At 31.4% G+C, this 19,126-nt stretch overlaps 1 protein-coding gene across 6 annotated transcripts in view; it reads right to left on the bottom strand.

The window, feature by feature from the left end:
* HOMER1 (homer scaffold protein 1) overlaps positions 1-19,126 on the bottom strand; it is a 110,701-nt gene that overhangs the window by 50,166 nt on the left and 41,409 nt on the right. For 4 of the 6 annotated variants that reach the window (XM_054688468.1, XM_037530702.2, XM_037530701.2 and 1 more), the window contains 4 exons: positions 16,157-16,288; positions 12,433-12,525; positions 10,922-10,978; positions 4,832-4,971 (listed from right to left, as the gene is read on the bottom strand). In XM_054688468.1, the coding sequence (XP_054544443.1) occupies positions 4,832-4,971; positions 10,922-10,978; positions 12,433-12,525; positions 16,157-16,288 (422 nt within the window). The remainder of the gene's footprint in view (positions 1-4,831; positions 4,972-10,921; positions 10,979-12,432; positions 12,526-16,156; positions 16,289-19,126) is intronic. The other 2 variants (XM_037530706.1, XM_054688469.1) reach the window with 1 other exon arrangement.

Below are 19,126 nucleotides of genomic sequence, written 5' to 3' on the forward strand. Positions count from 1 at the left end.
ATATTAAGGGTTAATGCCAAACAAATTTGCTTTAGCACATTTTTACAGTTTCTTGAAAATCTTCTAGTAGATATGAGAAAAGGCTTGTTTTTAAAACAATCAACTAGGTGCCTCTGACTCACACACAATATTATAGACCAATGTTACCTCAATAAAAAAATTAATTAAAAAATGGGCAAGATAGGAAATTTAAGGATATTTTAGAAAGCTAATAAACACTCCTAGTCACTAAAGTACATTTTTTATTGAATATCATTTAAAAACATATAGATTGCTTCTCGGTTCTCAAAGATGCAGAACCATATATGTTAGCAAATTACTACAGCACTACTTACACAATACTATCTGTTCATAATTATGGTAAAGGAAATTCTAGTTATCTTTACATTGTTGACTTCCCACAAAAATGTCTTGGCATTTAATTTTTAAAAACCTAATCGAAATTTTGAGGTTTGATGATGGAAAATAACAACATTTAAGTCAATTGTAACTTTTTAACAATAAAGGGGAATCTTATAACTTAAACTTTCATCTGTAGTTATACTGATAAAGCACTTCTTAATGAAACTAAGGCCCAGCTTTACAAATTTTACCCCACAAGTCATCTGCAAAAATTATTCCTATTTTAGTTTATGAGTATAATCTTGTAAGTTTTGCTAACTATGCATTAAAAAAGTGAGATATATGGCACAGCTGTACAACACAGTACAACACCTCAGAGCTCTTAAAAATCATTCACTTTTTTCTTGTTTGCATCATCTTGAAGCATAGACTGTATGACTCAAGAGAAAGCACTTTCAAAAATATTAACATGGGACAAAAGTGTTGTGTAAAATTTCCAATGAAATTAGTTTTTGAAATCGTACAAAAATCTCTAATCACAGCTTAAAAGTAATAGCTTTCTAAAAATTTGATAATGAAAAACTTAATTTAATGAATATGAATAGGGTTAAACCATTCAGATAAATTTTGGTAAAACTGTTGTTATACTGATTTACAGCAAAATCAATACACTAAAAAGTTATGTTTCTGGGCCTCCCTTGTGGCGCAAGGGATTAAGTCTCAGCAACATCAAGCTACTGTCAGCCACTGCAACATGGGTTCGATCCCCAGCCAGGGAGATAACTCACATGGCAAAGTGGACCTCTCCAGTCTCGCTGGCTGTTCTCAGCAGTACATTTCAATAGATCTGCCTGTTCTGCTCCCCACTCTGTCTCTGGTGAATCCTCTCACCTCCCACACCTCTGATCTATACCCCAGTTCTTGTATGCATGAATAAATAAATCTTTTTAAAAAGAGTAATGTTTCTGCATATCATATTTAATGAATATCTGTTGGGAACACACAAACTGACAGAAAAAAAATTTATATTAGAAAATACATGCAGTACCCCAAAATGCATAAATTCTAACAGCACCATGAGAATAGACTAGCTAAGCATTAAAAGAATTTATATATAATCGGTGTTTTAAAAGCCTATATTTTATTAATTCAAAATTATTAAAATTTATGAATACAAAAATAGCTTCATGAACTACTAATGTACATATATATGTTCTGAACTCTCAAAAATAGGATAATAGCAGTTATTTATTAGTGTTTACTCTGTGTCTGAGGATCATAAATTCACAATGAACAAAAGAAAAAGAAAAGGGATTTTAATTTTCAGTATTCTATTTCACTAATGCATTCTAACAGCATTGGGATACTATAAAATTAACCACTTCCATGAGAATTTTTGAGAGCTTTAAACTGTATTTTAAAATCCAGAATTTATTATTATTATTATTACAAAATAAGTAAATTCCAGAATTCTATTTAGCTGATGCTATGAAGCAAACAACACCTCTCTGGAATGACAGAATAAAACTGTCCCCCCTGTGTGTATTTGGTAGTCTATTAGCTTATACTTTATTTAGTATATAGTTAATCAAAGATTATTGTTTCAAAGGATGCCCTGAATACTTTAGTGAGACAGAGAATATACTTGCTCAGTCCAAAAGGATATTATTACCATGTAGGTAAAAAAGAAAATTTGAAGAAAAAAAAAAAAACAGCAATTTAGATAAAACATAATACCAATTTCCCAAAGAAATTAGTAAGCATTTTCATTCTCACAGTCTTCCAATTTTGCATACTCCTAAGCTTTTAAAAGCATTTAAATGTATGTTAAAATTATTAATTTATTAAAACTTATTAAATAATGCTTTTGCATAGTTTATGACAATGACATAAAACAGTACTACAGCACTTCGCCAAGGAATAATGAGCAGTTTGTACATTTTAAAATTTAGTTCAGCAGTATAATTATAAATCAAAGAGAAAATAATTCAAGGTAATCCTAAAATACCACTGAATTAGAATATAAAAAGTTATCTAGCTTATTAAATATGTTTTATAAAAGTTCAAAAGTATTTGAAAAAGAATTTATGGATAAAATTATATATGTGTGGGATTTGTTTTATAAATAGTACAAAAGTAGAAGAGTGGGTAGGGATAGAAATGAAAGAAGACTGGCCATTTTTTTCATTAACTGTTGAAGCCAGTCATATCTTCATGGGAGTTCACTATAGTATTCTCTCTTTTATATGTATCTTAAAATCTGTATGTATTTGTATGTTAAAGTGTAACAGAAAATCTTGCATACTGCTTTAAAGTTAAGTAATGCTTAAAAAAATAAACAGCTTACAGAGAAGAATGAACTATAACCATATTACTAAAATTTTTAGGAGCAAATGAAAACCAGGGTATTCTTTTAATTACTAATTCATGAGATTTAAGTATGAAATTTTAAGAGCACAAAATGGTTTGATAATGAGATGAGATTGAATAAATCATTGTTTCCTACCTTTCTGTTTTTTAAAAAATCACAGACATTCTAATACTTTCGCTTTTTATTTAGCAGTAAAATGGAAAATCCTAGATTATACCATCTCTGAGGTCTAATCTTGATATTTTGAGATTCGAACATTAGTTATAAAATATTCAATCTTTTATCTCAGAAAGAAATGGTGATTTTAGTAAAGCAACTAGGTGATTAGTGTAAAATCCAAACAAGTTCAGAGAATAAGTCTTCTAAAGTCCTATAGCTAAAGTATTTTTAAAATTATAAAAGAACTATACAATTATGCAATGCCTTTAACATAATTAAAAGCTCAAATCTATCTGTTAAGCTTTATTTCTAGAACTGAAATCTCCCCCTCGCTAATCTATAGATTCTAGTAGTAAAAGAAGCTATACCTTCAAATCAAAGCAATGACACTTACTATACTCCCAAGAACAGAGAAAAATCAATAAAAGACAGCCAATTTCCATTAAGAACTCTAAATACTAAGGATTAGCAAAACAATAAATATTTAGAAAATTTCAGGTGCATAAAGTAAACTAGGAATAGTTTTTGTAAATGATAAATACAATAATTCTAAATACTACCATATTAATACACATGGCTCATTTACATGTTACCCAAATAAATCAAAGTTAATACTTATATTCAATGCAATTAATTCTATTAAATTGATATATCAAATGCAATAAAAAGAAACATTCCTTCCCTCAACATAAAAATTTTTCTAAACTTACATTGCTCTTTGATTGCAATTGTATATTTTAAAAACTTGCATGTTTTATAAATCAATGTGATCCTAGCAACAAATCAGAGAAACTAAAATTTTCATGGGTATATTCCTTTTTATAAATATAAAAGAGAAAATGCTTATACTGTAATAGTTAGAACATGATCTCCATAATTCCAAGATGTATCTACTCCTTTATGCAAAATTGTTAGTATTTTTAAAAACAATTTAGAATAGTCTCACAAATAGTTTGTCTCATCCATTTCTTAAAAAATATTAATTTCTCTTCTTTCTCAGTCCAACCATGTGGCTGCTCAATGTTAGTCCCTGTGTTTAATCTTATGCCCTAATGTTCAACAAATTCAATCAAAATTAAAATTCTCATGAAAAAGAGTTGGGAATATCTCACTTCACAATTCTTCAAAATATGCTAAAGAATTATTTTTTAAAAACTGGTCTCTTAAGAGACACACAACAAAGGAAAACTGTTTTCATAACTCTAACTAAAACTACCTAGACAAAAGTTTCCAAAGAAAAATTAACGATAAAACAATGACTGCTAGGCAATTGTTTATATTTGAAAAACTGCAGTTTCATAGGCCTCCTTATAGCCTAAAACTGTCATAATATGCTCAATAACTAATGAAACTAGTTTGGAACATATTTAGGATAACTTGTATCTTTTAAATGTATCAAATTCTTTTAACATTCAGAAGCATGTGAAGATTTATCTCCTTACTTGGTATGGTAAAATAAATCCGATGCTAACATTAACATGTGCATGCTAAAAGTTACCCCAATAACTCGTTTCCTTCTTTGAAATCATATGGTAAAATTACCTCTAAGACTATAGTAAAGCTTAATTTCAGAGTAGGAAGCTTATTATTAAAAAAATTTATAACCCTCAAAAACATTCATGAAAGTAGAAACCAGGTTAGCAAAAGGGGCCTCTAAGGGACTGTGTTAAAAAATGAGTAGAAGAGATTTACAATAAATTTCGTTTCACTGAAAAATTATTTGTACTAAAATTAGATCAGTAGCCCTTTTTCTGCAAAGGTAAAGAAAAGGTACACTCTAGTCCATCCAGGCAACTATCAAAATTATTATTAAAACTTTTCCGAGATTAACAGAAATAGTTTAAAAAAAATCTGACCTGGAACATTCACCCAGGATTGAAACTGTAATTTTATCTGAACCCAAGTAAACTTCATATTTATACAATTTACTTAATCATGACGGTTGAATTGAATTTGTACCTATGTGAAAATGGCAATGCGTTCTGAGTTGGTTCAGCCCTTGTCTCTGAGTTCTGTGTCACATCAGGTGTTCTTTCATCATCTGTTCCATTGATACTTTCTGGTGTTAAAGGTGATTGAAGATCTCCACCTGCTGATTCCTTTTTTAAAAGAAGAAGAGGTGAAAGATGAAAAAGTGTTACACTTTTGTATACACTTAAGATACAAGACCATCTTAAAATTAAAACTGACTGTTGTATATACTTACTTATGAACCATATTTCAATTGAAATTTGAGTCAGACTTAAAATTGGAAGGAGAAGAAATGTCTTTGGTCTAATTTGACAGAGAAGAAATCTTAAAGCAAAGCAATTCATATGAAAACTAACTGAAACAATACAATTTAGATATATAAACATAACACAATTTAGAAATGTACTTTCAAAGAATTGAAAAATGTAAGTAACTAACTGGCCAGAATAAAACAAATTCAAGTTATTACTGTACAAGAAAGGAAGATGGCATAAAAACAAATATGATTTTAATTTGGAGGGAAGGAAAGCAAAGAGAATGTCATCTTTTAAGTTTTAATTTTTTTTACCTGCCCTCCTTTTCACTCTTATAGCTATTTTAAAAAGCTACCAGAAATACCACTATAACTTATCACACATGATGATACAGTATAGTTCAGCTTTTCTTTCTGCTACTCATAATGAAATTATTTTTCTTCACATTTCTTGTCTTATTTCTACTTTTTGTGTAGTAGTTACATTTAATTAAATCCTCTGGAAAATAAATGGAATTTAAAATGAAGTTCAAACTGAGAATTATTCTAGCAGGGACATCATTAAAATTTCCAAATTTGAAATTAGTTATCAGAATAAAGAGTGATATGTCTGTTAACCAGGAGAGGCTCTAGAGCCATACTGTTAAAGAGCAGCTTGGTGGACCCTTTGCGATCTCTGAGCAAAAAAACTTCACAACTGAAACATTAGGCTGTGGCAGAGAAGAAAATGAAAACATCAGTGTCCAATGGGGGAGTGCATAGGTAGGGTCAAAATGTCCCAACTAGAAAGAAAACAAAATTGTCACAAATAAAAACAAGAAGAATATGTGTAATAAGGGAAAATGCTTGTAATCAGGAAAAAAACATGAGAATATAAAAAGATATCTAAGTCATGATAATCTACAGACTTACACTAAAAACAGCACATGAAGATGTGCTACAAAGAAAACATAAAGGTATGGTAAGATTTTCTTTTTGGGGGATCCCTGGTTTAATACTGCTGTTTATATTTAAATATTTTAACTAATAGTACTTTAATGCTATCAAAGACCAAAAGGCTACTTTCCTGTTTCTATATTATTACTTTAACTATTTTTCAATTATTAATGGAAACTCCATTTTGAACTTTTTAAAATTTCATTGCTACTGTTTTCCTAAATCCTCTGCTTCCATTCACTGACACTAAATCCATGAATAAATTGTATAGTATGTAATGTGACAATATAAAATTGTTTTGCAAAAATGTCAACTCCAAATGACCACCTCTAGTTATGAACTTTGTCAATTAGGCAGAAAAAAAGCATAAGCAGAGAGAGAAACCATGAACTTATAATTTTGCTTTCAATAAATCAGTACCATTTTTCAAGAAAGTCCAAACCAAACTAAAATAATCAAGGCCAGCTGTTCATTCTGCTAAACAGTAAGTTCGCCAAGACTTGATTTAGTGGAAATAATAACAGACATAAATTACCTTATTAACTTGAAAGAGCATAACCATCATTAGAAATTAATGCTTAATAGATTTGGTGGAATTGATTGACTAGAGTTCAAGGGACAAAAGTAAATTAGAATTAAAAGAGAAGAGGAGGAATCATTTAATATTTGTTTTTATTACCTTCTAGGAGAAAATAAGGTGGGTATGGGGAAGCCACAATGTTGCTACTGAAATCAGAAGAATATTCTCAGAGGCAAGTAAAGAAGAAAGGGCAGGAGATGGGGGGAAAAAGGGATAAAGGTTGCAACAATTCCAATGTTTCAGTGCAGCAACTTTTTCTTCAGGAAAGGTGAATATTAGCTACATTAACAAAAGACATATTTAATTACCCAAGATCATTACCTCTAAAATAGAAAAAAAAAACCTCAGAGCATGACTTTCTAAAAGTAGGTCTAAAAACAACAAAATTAGTATTTGTTCATGAGAACAAGAAAAAGTTTCAACAGTATAAAAGGGCATAAGAGGAAAATGAAACCCCTTTGCCCTCCAACTACCCCATAGGTAGCCAAAAATATTCTGTGAAGCCTCTGAGAAAACTTATATATGTAAAAACAACACTGTGACACTTATTTTAACAAATTCCGAACACATAGTTCTTTTTTAAAATTACAATTTTTGTAATTTCTTAAACATTTCCCTCTATTCTTCAAAAAAAAACCCTACATCTTACATAAAAATTATGTGTACTTTATTTCTTTAAATCAAACATTAAATAAAAAACTAGAGGCATAACTATTAGACTGAATTTTTGAAAAAGAAAATAATTATCTTTATAAAGAAACTTGTATGTGTATATGTATATACAACATAGTTGTTAAAAACACCCTAACCCTAACCCTAAAGTTGGTCATCATCAAGTGCCCTCTCTGAAATCTCATAGAAGTTCCTTCCTTCCTGACTAGCTCTTCCTTATCTATGTAAAGTGTACAGACTGAGTGATGTTTAGGGCTGGTGTGTTTATCTCCACTCTCATATTTTTGTACCTACCAACTGCATTAAATGCTTACCAACAGTCAGTTATATTTGTCCAGAACATGTTTATACCAATTGTATTTACATAATTATATAGTTTATTTATATAATTATATAGTTGGATTAAATGTATATAAACGAATAAAATTTGAATATAAAATCAGATTGGTTATTTTAATGAAAGCCAATACAAATGCTTTAAAGCAACTAAAAGATAAATGGCTAAAAAATTAAATAAAACCCATGATTGAATTATGTATATGTAATATACTATTATATAACATATATAATATGCTACCATATTAGAAAATGCCATAAAACTCTTTCAAATATCACACTCAGACTTCTTTTTAAGTACAGAGTTTTGGCTCTACTTACAGAAAACTGCTGACAATTATTATATGGTTTATATAAGAAAGATAACATGAAATTCCAAACAACAGATTCATATTCAAAGAAAAGTTGTCAGGTTTAAGTCAAAATATTGGTGGATAAGTGAAACACTGAATTTTAACTTAAGGTTATAATGGTAAACTGCTAATAACTAGTCAGTACACCCATTAGTTAAACTGATAAACATTCCACTGAGCTAAGTAGCAGGATTAGAGATATTTATTTACATTGCCCTTACTTTGGAGAGCAAACAGTAATGTCTAGAGAATTGTAGTGAAACTTTCATGAGGCTGTAAAGTTATCTATTGGATCTGGTTCAGTAAAACCCAATTAAATGATACTAAGAAATGATACTAAGAAAGTTAAATGATACTAAGAAAGTTTAATATTAATTTATAAGCATTCATGAATTTTAATGGTATATATATGGGCTACATATAAATAATAGTTCAGGGTAGTAACATTTGGAAAGTGCAATCACCTTTCGAAAGAGCCCGGTGACATACCTGTTCAAAGAAATCTAAAAACATTCGTGATTTATTGGATTCACAATGTCCTAAGAAATCATATAATTCAAACCTCTAATCTTATAGATCTAAAAACTACTACTCACGCCTATCATCTGACTTTCATAAAATAAAATAATTACTCACTGAGAATGTAATCACTTACATAGTTAGTGCTCATTTGGGTAAATAGAATTCATCACTAAGATGAAAATTTTAAAAATTATGTTATTTTTATAAAGCTAAAGAAATATTCTTCCTTTGCACACACATGCACACATACATATATAACCTACTTTTTCTATGAAGTGAATTCTAAAAAATCTTCAGGAAAAAGCTAGACATATCCAATGTAAATCAAGAGAGCTACTACAATTTTTTCAATACTATAAGAACATGACAATTTTAAATTGGGGAAAAAAACCCTGCAATTTTTGTTTGGTTACAAACAACTGATAGGGTAAATAGACTTTACTCAGATTAAAAGTCTTAGTTAACTGACAGCTGAACATTTTTTTTTCTAAATTCAAATGAAAAAAATATTGGATAGTATTTGCTTATGAGGCCCTTTTTTTTCTTCAGTGCACATTCTAAAGAAAGTATCTAAAATATTTTCTGAAATATAGTATTTTTACTATAAACTGTATGAGAAATTCATATTTAAAGTCAATTATCAAATTTAACAAAAAAATTGACTGTTTAAAAGATTCCCATGGAAACAAAAGAATGCAATATGTTCACCTGAGAAAAAAATTCTAGATTAATGTCTATTATTTAAAGAGGGAAATGAAAGAAACAGCCAACATGGGATTCAATTTATTCCTACAGATGTTACCTTGATCAAAACGACATTATGATTATCTGACATGACATGACCATAAATTTACATCAAGTGTACAACTTTAGTTCAAGAGTCTAAGAATAAGGAAGTGGCTAACTGCTCTAAATGCCAGACCCCATTCATCACAAGCCCTTGCGGAAGTGAAACGGTACTGCTTCTGAAAGTGTAGTTCCAGTTCAACAGCATCCACATCTCCTCACTACTTGTTACAAACGCACATTATCAGGCCCCATTTCAGCCCTATAAATGCCAGATCAGCATTTTGCATCTTAACAAGTCTTCCAGGGGATTCAGGATTAATTCAACAAAAGTATCTGTATGTCTCTAAATAACTTATGTGTCAAATACTATACCAAGACTTTTCACCATTATTTGCATCATTACAATCACACCACAACCAACAGCTGTTAACATAACTAAGCATTTACAATATGGTGAGCACTATGTAATCCTCACAAGAGCTCTACAAGGACATATTGCTCATTCCCATTTTATAGATTTAAAAAAATAGTTTAAGTTAAAAAAAAAAAAAGGGTTAGAAACTGGATTCAAAGTTAGACTCTAGAGGCTACATAACTGCCATTATCTTATGACAATGTCATTAGTCATGTCATGACATCGCTATTATCACATTCATTCCTCCCAACAATCCTGTAACTAATGTAACACTCATAACAAGCGTATAAAGAATAGACTTGGGGTAAGCAGTTTCTAAAGAGTACATATTGATAGCAAAAGTAGGTCAGACTCAAAAATTTTAGCCAGTCTATATACTTCCTCAAATAAAAACAAGAGTTATGGCCAACTGAGTGTCTACCTTTATTGATGATCTGTTAGCCTCTTGACATCTTTTGCTGAATGCATGAGAATATTCTATTATTCAAGTAGAATATTAAATTAACAGATTGTGTTAAACCAGTGACAAGTTTTGCTTTCTGGCTGAGTAGGATCAGAGTGCTAAGTGGTCATACAATGCAAACTAAAATAGAAATATTTATGATGTGTGGTGAACTGTCACAAAAAAGGTAAAAGGTGCAAAAAGAAAAATACTTAAAAAATTTTTTTTCTGGTTCCAGTACATTAACAAATTTAAAATATTTTGAGAAGCTAAATTAAGATAGGTATACTGAGGAACTTAAGATATTTATTCCTTAGATCTCACAGCATTTTCCAAATATAAATATCTTTGATATATTCCTTTGATGAAAATAAATGCTCAAAGACATTCCTTCCACCTCAAAGGAAACTTAGCAGCAACCTGTAATAATTCATGGCCATTTAATCAAAAAGCAGCTATGGTTAGAGAAACGGGAACTAAGTACAATGGTCAAGTGTAATCCATTACAGTTTTATTGGAGTCCTCTAAGTATTCTCTTACAGAATGTGCTACAGCATCTTCTTGTAACACTGCAATCATTTACCCGAAGAATTGGAGCTCCAACTTGTATTGATACTAAATTTTAAATAGGATTTTATGCTTAAAAGTATCACTACACTATCACAGCACTTAGGGGAGACAGACTCAAGGTTAAGTTTTAAAATGATCATTCATGTTATTCCAGGTCACTGCATGTACGGAGGAGGTAAAATAGCACCTTGGCTTCAATCCAGAGTATACCTTTAGTCTGTCAGGAAATATGTACTTTGAAAGCATACTGAGCAGAGCTCTCCTTTCCTGCAAAAAACAAAACCAAAACAGAACTCTTTATATCAGTAGGGTTTATTAGATAATGGTACTAAAGGTGAAGAAGAAGGGGGAAGAGCAAAAAATTTTCCAAAATGTTCCAATCATTTGACTGGTCACTAAAGTCCAAGGCAATTCCTATTTACTTCCTCAAAAAGGTTTTTTGTAAGCGTGTTATTATTGACATTATTGCAGAGAAACATTTGTAACATCTAATCCTTCCTTCTCATATTATGTTTCAAAAATAATTATTATAGAGAAGAATCCAGCACAAAGCTGAACACTAGTCTTAAAATCACAATTGAAATAATGAAACTATTTCCCTAAAACATATATAGTGTTATAAACTAATGTTACCTCAAAAAAAGTTACAGAAACAACTTTAAAAAATTAATTTTTGGAAAATCTGTTTTAAAAATCTGAAAATAAGTGGCATTCTATATAAATCATACCATGCATATTAAAACCTTTGTAAACATACTGAAATGTAGCTAATAAATTATTTGTAGATATAACTAACTTCTAATGAAGAAAGGCTATAATGGACAAGTAGCAGCTATTAACTCATTTCTTAACCAAGAAAGTTAGTTGTATAAAACCCATATAACTTTTGGCTTTCAGTGCAGAGTACAAAGTAAGATGCCATAACTGTCAGATTTGAGTACACTTTAAAATCAGTAGCTAATTTTTAAAATTTTCTGTTTATTATCATGTTTTACATCTTATATAACCTCTCTAACTACTCAATATCTAGAGGTAGCAAAGGGCTAAGGTAGGATGTCTCTGATAAGCAAATGAACCAATCCAGAGCCATCCCTACTCTGTCTAGCCAGTGCAACCCAGGAGGCAATATTCCTCTGCCTTAATGATCCCAGGTCATGTATCAGCCAACTACAATTCTTGTAGTGTAGAGCCCATCCCAGGGAAAACCCCATACAGGCACTACTTCCAGTTTTCCTTGTACAGCCACCCCATATAGGCTCTTTGCCCAGTTTTCTGCTTCCTGACCACCCTAAGGTATCCTGTGAGTGCTCCAGAGGTGTGCCATGCCCCCTGTTTCTAGGATCTGTGAGTGTATCAAACTTGTGCTTTTCTGACCTTCTCCTGTGTGGCTGCACTCAATTGTCACAAGATATAGAATGCAAACAACAGGCTAATTCATGTTCTCTATGTACAATTGTTTTTAAGCTGTATGCGCATTAAAGAATTAGAGTTTTAATTACTAACCTGACTACCCTCCCCTTCCTCAAGATTCTTACAGACATTGGTATACAGAGGGGAAAAAACCTTTCTCCGTGAGTACAGATTAACTGGTACATGCATTTCTATGTCCTCTTTGGAAATAAACTTAATTTTGCCACTCCTCTCCAAATTTAACTCAGGCATAAAGTACACCATCTGAAATGAACAAGGCTCATAAATACTAATAAAAATTAAATACCCACCTGTGAGGGTGTACTAGTAAGTTCCATCTTTTCTTGTGACTTCTCCTTTGCTAGTCGAGCAGCTTCTTTAAATTCCTGAAACTTTTCTGCAAACTGAATGTATGAAGACTATATACATTAACCAAATAAAATTAAGTTGCAATGCCCACTTTCTTAGCTTTGTTTCCATTTTCTGAATAACTGTCTTTTACACAATCTAGCCCTCAAATCAATTACAAGTATATAATAATATTAAAACAACAGAAAAAGAAAACTAATACCAAGCATTTGTACACTATAAAGTATTCTGACAAATCTCATTCAAGAACAGCACAGTTTAACCAAGTTAGAATCTGGTATCAGCAAGCTTACCTATATCCCTCTTGGTTGTTCATACATACATTAATATCACAGTGAGAGACTAACAGGAGAGGGGTGAAAATTACTAAAGATGGGTATGTCATGTGTGTTTATCATGGAGAAAACTGACTCTCTTAAGTTTCTAATCTTAAACATCATAATATTTGCAGCATGATGTTAACTTTAACAAATTATAAACTCTTCTATTGCGTAAGACATTTTGTCTTCCACAATCAAACAACATAGATATTATCTCTGTCTGGACATTACTTGAATTTCGTTTCCAAAGACTCCTAAACAGCTAATATTTAGCAACAGAAAGGAATGACTTAACTCCACAAAGTCATTTAAGACTAGTAACAATTTTGGGCCTCCCCTGGTGGCGCAGCGGTTGAACGCTGGGCTGCGAGGCTGCCCACAGCCTCTGTGGCGCCGGTTCGATCCCCAGCCGCCAGCGAGGGTCCCACAAAAAAAAAAAAAAAAAAAGACTAGTAACAATTTAAAAATACCATACATAAATGCTAATTCTTAGGACTTCCAGGAAACTAAAAATTCCATGGCCACAAACAGTATCTGAAAGTAGTATACTATTATTCTCAGAGAGATCAAGTTAGGGCTCAAAATGACCAAATTTAAAAACCTAAAATCTCTATGTAATTAAAACACCTGCTAGCACAGGCAATAAAAATTTGAAATTATAGTTCCCTCCTCAAACTCCCATAAGCCAACCTGATTTCATTGCCATCTTGGGAAGGAAAGTTTTGGATGGAAAGAATGATGATGTTCCGACCTGCTGTAGGGAGATGGAAGAGTGTCTAAATTAAAGTTGTCATTATTACAACTTTCCTCTGATATTAAATATTGTTACCCCACCCCCATCTATAATTTATAGATCAGGGAACTGAATCTGTTACTATAGTTCTTTTATTGAACAGAATATCTCCTTATTGTAAAAAAGAAAAAAATCTGAATATGGAGCTTTAAAGGTCTCATTCACAATGATGGAAATGAAATTTAAAAAAAAACACCATAATTAAGTTCTTTGTATGTGACTTGAAGTAGCACACAAAGTTTTTAACAAGTAATTTAGCATTCCGAAGAACTTAATGTTTAAAATCCTTCTTAATTTCACAAAGACCTACACTGTTGCTAGTTCTCATAGGCTGAGGTTTCCATGATAACAAGATGCAACGTGGTAAGCACTCTAACAATCCAAGCATAGTTGGAATATTCCTCATACATCTAACTTAGGAGACCATACAGTTCTTCCAATACTCCTACTTTGAGAGGCCCTTATCTAGAATTGCCTTATATCACTTTGATTCACTTATGGTTTTCAATGATAAAGCAAACAGGAATATTTCTAAATGCTTGCTTCATTTATATAAAAGCTACAAACTTGTTTGGGCTCCTTCCAGCTTTTAAAGCACCAAAATTAGCCTTCAAAGTAGCTGGAAAAGAAATTATGGTTCTGTCTCTGTACCAAAACATCCTGAGCAGATTGATGATGATCATGAATTCTTGGAGTCAAGTCTAGTGAATAAATAACCTTGACTACAAAAACTAACAGGTTGTTTCATAATAGTCAATTTACACTCAAAAAAAAAAAAAATACTAGACTAACCAGTAAGATTGGTCAAAAGTACATGCTAACATTAAAGAGGAAAAATGAAATTATTGAAATATAAATCATTCCCAGAAAAAAATGGGAAGGAGAATGAAAGGAGACAGTAAGATTGATAGAATGTAATAAACTATTCCTTTACTGTATCAGATAGCTGTCCAATTACCTGAAAGTTGTAACAAAAACTTTATAATCAAAATGACTTAGGCTGAAAATCATTTCACACAAGTTTCAGCAATTAATTCATAACTTAGTTCCTGTGTTGTCAAGAAATTCAGCAAGTGGGATACAATTATAATTTAATATTTCTGCTATAGAATTTAATACACAATTCCAAATGAAAAGTTCCCAAAAGGTCCCAAGTAATGGTTAAAGTATTATATAAATGTGTAATTTTCTCAGGGGATTGTTAAAGGAAGGATAATGAATTGGGTGTCTATGACCCTGTTATGCTGAAATATTTTGAATCTAAAACTCACTCCTCAGCCACAATTCCAGAAGTATATTTAGAGAGTAAGAAGGGTGAAAGAGAAGCTAAATCAGATAACACTTGTTTTAATCATTTTACAGAATATATCTTGAAATCACCAACACAAAGTTAAAATAGTTTAAAATTGAGCTTTAAACTTCAAAAAGAAATCAAAACACTTGAAAACAGTGTTGAGGAATGTTTACAATTATAACAAAAGGAAACAAAGATTATTTCAACTATTAAACTCTCCTATCATGTCAAGTCAATAAATATTATACAAGTGTAAGATTTTAAAAAAACAACTCATTTTTAATACCTGAATGATGTCTATAATAAATAGCATAAGGCTTTATATAAATGTGAATGGTGTGTGTCTATAAGAACCCAATTACCCTACATGTGAACAATTTCAGCTCGTCATGCACATTGAATCATATGTAAAGTGCTTCAAAAGTAGGGTTATATTTTCTTTTTTAGTGAATGCTTCAAACAGAAAGGCTTTAATCATAAATCTTTAGGACTGGTGAGCATAATATTAAAAGAGACAAAGTGCAATACTCATCACCAATTATCTTATTATTCTGACATTGTTTCCTTACATACTTCCTGTTTGGCAACCACTAAAACTGAAGGTACTGCTGGTTTAACACAGCACAGCTTTTGCTTATGGCGGGACAACTGTTTTACTTCTAGTACTTAGCCTGGGGATGCTCTGTTTTTTTATCAGCTTTTCTTGAGGCAGTAATTCACTTGGTCACCCTGTTCTAACAACTCATTGTTGTTTATTGGATCTCACTCTACTGCAACAGAGAGCGCTCAGAGTAATTCTCACCAAGACAAAACACAATTTTCTCAAAACACAGTAATTTATGTATACCTGCTGTCATGTCAAAAACTGAAATCTTTATCACTAAATCTTTATCACTAAATCTTTATCACTTCATTAGAGTGTTGCGTCTACATGCCTTACAGAACATCTCCAACATCTCTAATCCCTGAGTTAAGTCCATTTTGAAGTGATATCCTCCCAGTTAAAAAGTGATATTCCCCCATTATTTCCTATCATGCACACAGTCACACAAACCCTTCTCAATCAATAGGGACTGTTTCTGATGAGTACAGTAAATTTTCCTATTGACAAAGGAACCTATGATCTTTCATTTCTTACTCTAAAGTTGGGCTGAGAAAATTAAACAAATTTCTCCTATAATTTGTTATTATATATTTAAGACAACTGACTTAAACTGCTGAAGATGAGTTTTCTATTTTGCTCTTATAGCTTAACTTACTTTTGAAAGATGATGCTCAGAGGAGAATCCCAGTCCATAAACAGTATTTGCCCGGCTATCGGCCCACTGGCCAAACTTCTGAGATGTTTTTGTAAATGTCATGTTTGGGGTGATGGTGCTATTAATTATTGCCTGAAAAATAAAACAAATATGAGTATCTGTCAATTATTACCTAACAGGCATTTAAACACAGGACCATTTAGTTACATAAAATTTAGGGCTTATAATGAGCTACAGTGTTAAATATATAAAGATAATTAGAGAAATATTTTATAGTATTGTAACAGTGTTAATAAAATAGTTAATAGAGCTAAAAATTAATGACATTGTCAAAGACTTGAATACCTTACAATCAAAATAGATTTTCCTATGACGCAAAAAAATTTTTAAAGTTTTTATTGTGTCAGTTTCTACCCTTTGAATATTTAAAACCAATCTCTTAATTTTTTATGATACTCACTGGAAGTAGATTTTAGTAGTTACTTAAGATTAGGACTCACCATCCAAAGAATCTTTAAAAAAATAATATATCAATAACAAATTTTCTATTTGTATACTAATTTTTTAAAATATATAATCAAAAATTTTCAAGCTTATTTACCTGATTATGATAGAGAAAATATTTTCAATTATTCAGTACATTTTTACTTTACTCAAAGAAAAAAATCAATTCACTACATACTTTGCTACTTTTTTCATTGTGGTATAAATTTATGAATTGAGAATCATTATCACTTCTGTTTAGCACTTAGTAATTTTAGAAAACTTATATTTTCATAAGTTATTAAACATTAACATTGGCAATTATTGAATAATATATTTCAATTATTATAACATATTAGCCTACGTGCATTCCCTGTGTCTCTACTGTGAAAGTTCAGAATATTTTAGTCTAACGGCCTCCAAAATTGAGTTTTAAGTGATTCCAGCAAAAAGTAAAAGTAAGCATTAGACAGTCCATATGCAATTATTTGGTGAACTACATTCAACTAAATGTTGAATGAAAATGAAGAATTTTTAAAACAAAGCTAAATCTGTTTGCCATGTAAACAACAGTATTAATGTAAATATGATGATCTCTGCAGTACTGATGAAGTTGTAACAATGAATGCAAGACACTTGTTCTACTAAATAAGACATTTTTCTGGTTAGATACATAAGGACTTTCCAACTCATTATGAAGTTCCAAAATAGGAGTGGGGGTAGGGAAGAGAAAAATACTCATTAAACACACCAAATAAACCATTGCTGCTTACCAAAAACCAACAGCATCAGTTTAGTTGCTTAGAAAAGCAACTAGAACATGTGATAGAAAATATAATTCTGCTACAGAGAGTAGATTTTGTTAAAATAAAAACTTTTCCACAAGTTATTTAAGAGCCTAATAATTATAAGCTGTAAACTATATTTAAAAATGGAAATGCCAGAAGCAGTTCATACTGTTTCAGAGGAAGAACACAAGGATTATTTAATCACATGAGACACTGAACTACTTCATTTGAACTTCACTTTTTAAAAACTATTTAACCCTCCCGTCTAATACAAATGATAAATTCACTGTAGTTTAGGCTAAGAGAGAAATACAGATGATAGAAAATTGAACGTTCCAGTCAAGAAAAATAACACTATGGAGTCTGAGATTATAATAATTAATATCTATTAATTTCACTAAATAATTACCAAATATAACAAAATTATTCTTCATTAAATAATGCCTCACAGAAATTATCATTATTTCCCAAATCCTTTGAAGCCTCTGAATGAAAATGAAAAGAAGATCAATTATTTGAATAAGTACATGTTAGCCCCTGGGCTTAAATTGAGTTAGAGCAAGGGATGAGCACACAGAAAAAACAAACTGAGTTGAACATTAAGTCAATGATCATTTTATTTTCCCCAAACCACTAGGCAATACATAACTGATAGCCTAATAATATTAATAACAATAACAACAGCAGTGTTATTGTTAAACACACCTTAAGTGCCTTGGCCTAAATTAATTATTTAATCTTCACAACATTCCCAGTTTATAATGATACAGGTATCTGCATGTTAGATCCCTTTTACAGATGAGAAAACCAAGGTATGAAGGTATCTTGCTCTAGGCCACAAGACTAGTTACAGAACAGAAATTCAAATCAGTTAGCTCTACAGTCTATGTCATTATGACCCCTACAATGAAATGCTAAAATTTCTGGGAGTGTAATAGCCTCATTAGCATCAGGAAAGGTTGGAGGAGAAGAATGGAGTTTTCATCTTTCTACATGGTTATATAACCAGATTCTGACATCTGTATTTCCTATCTATATGACCTATATGTTAGTCAAAATTCATTGATGAAAAAATGGACTTTCTTCCCCTTTGGTAGTCTATCCATCAGCGAGTGATCTAAGTTCTCTGCAGATATCCACGAATTTAATCCTTATGACTATCAGTACTGAGAGAAGAACAATGAGCTCAGAGTAATGTGTCCAAAGTCAAAAACTTAGTAGATGATGGAGCTGAAATCTGAACCCATATTCTTAACATCATTCTGTTTGCTTCCTCTAAAAAATAAAAAATTAGGAGACTCCCTGGTGGTGCAAGGAGTTAAGATACAACCTATGAAGCTCACTGCAGCCACTACAGCACAAGTTCAATCCCCAGCAAGGGAGGTGACCCACATGGCACAGCAGACCTCTCCTGACTCGCCTGCTGCTCCCCTCAGCAGTGTATTTCAGTTGATCTGCCTGTTCAGTTCCCCACTCTGTCTCTGGTGAACCCTCTCACCCCCTAAAACTCTGGACTGCACCCCAGTTCTTGTATGTATAAATAAATCTTTAAAAAAAAATTTAAAAAATTAGATTTAACCATATGAACTTTTTTTTTAAAAGATTTATTTATTTATTTATACAAGCACTGCGTACAGTCAGAAGCACAGAAGGGTGAGAGAATTCACCAGAGCCAGAGCGGGGAACAGAACAGGCAGAC

This window comes from Talpa occidentalis, unplaced genomic scaffold (assembly GCF_014898055.3).
Source record: "Talpa occidentalis isolate TD23 unplaced genomic scaffold, MPIMG_talOcc4v2.1 talOcc4.6, whole genome shotgun sequence".
Classification (NCBI taxonomy): Eukaryota; Metazoa; Chordata; class Mammalia; order Eulipotyphla; family Talpidae; genus Talpa; species Talpa occidentalis.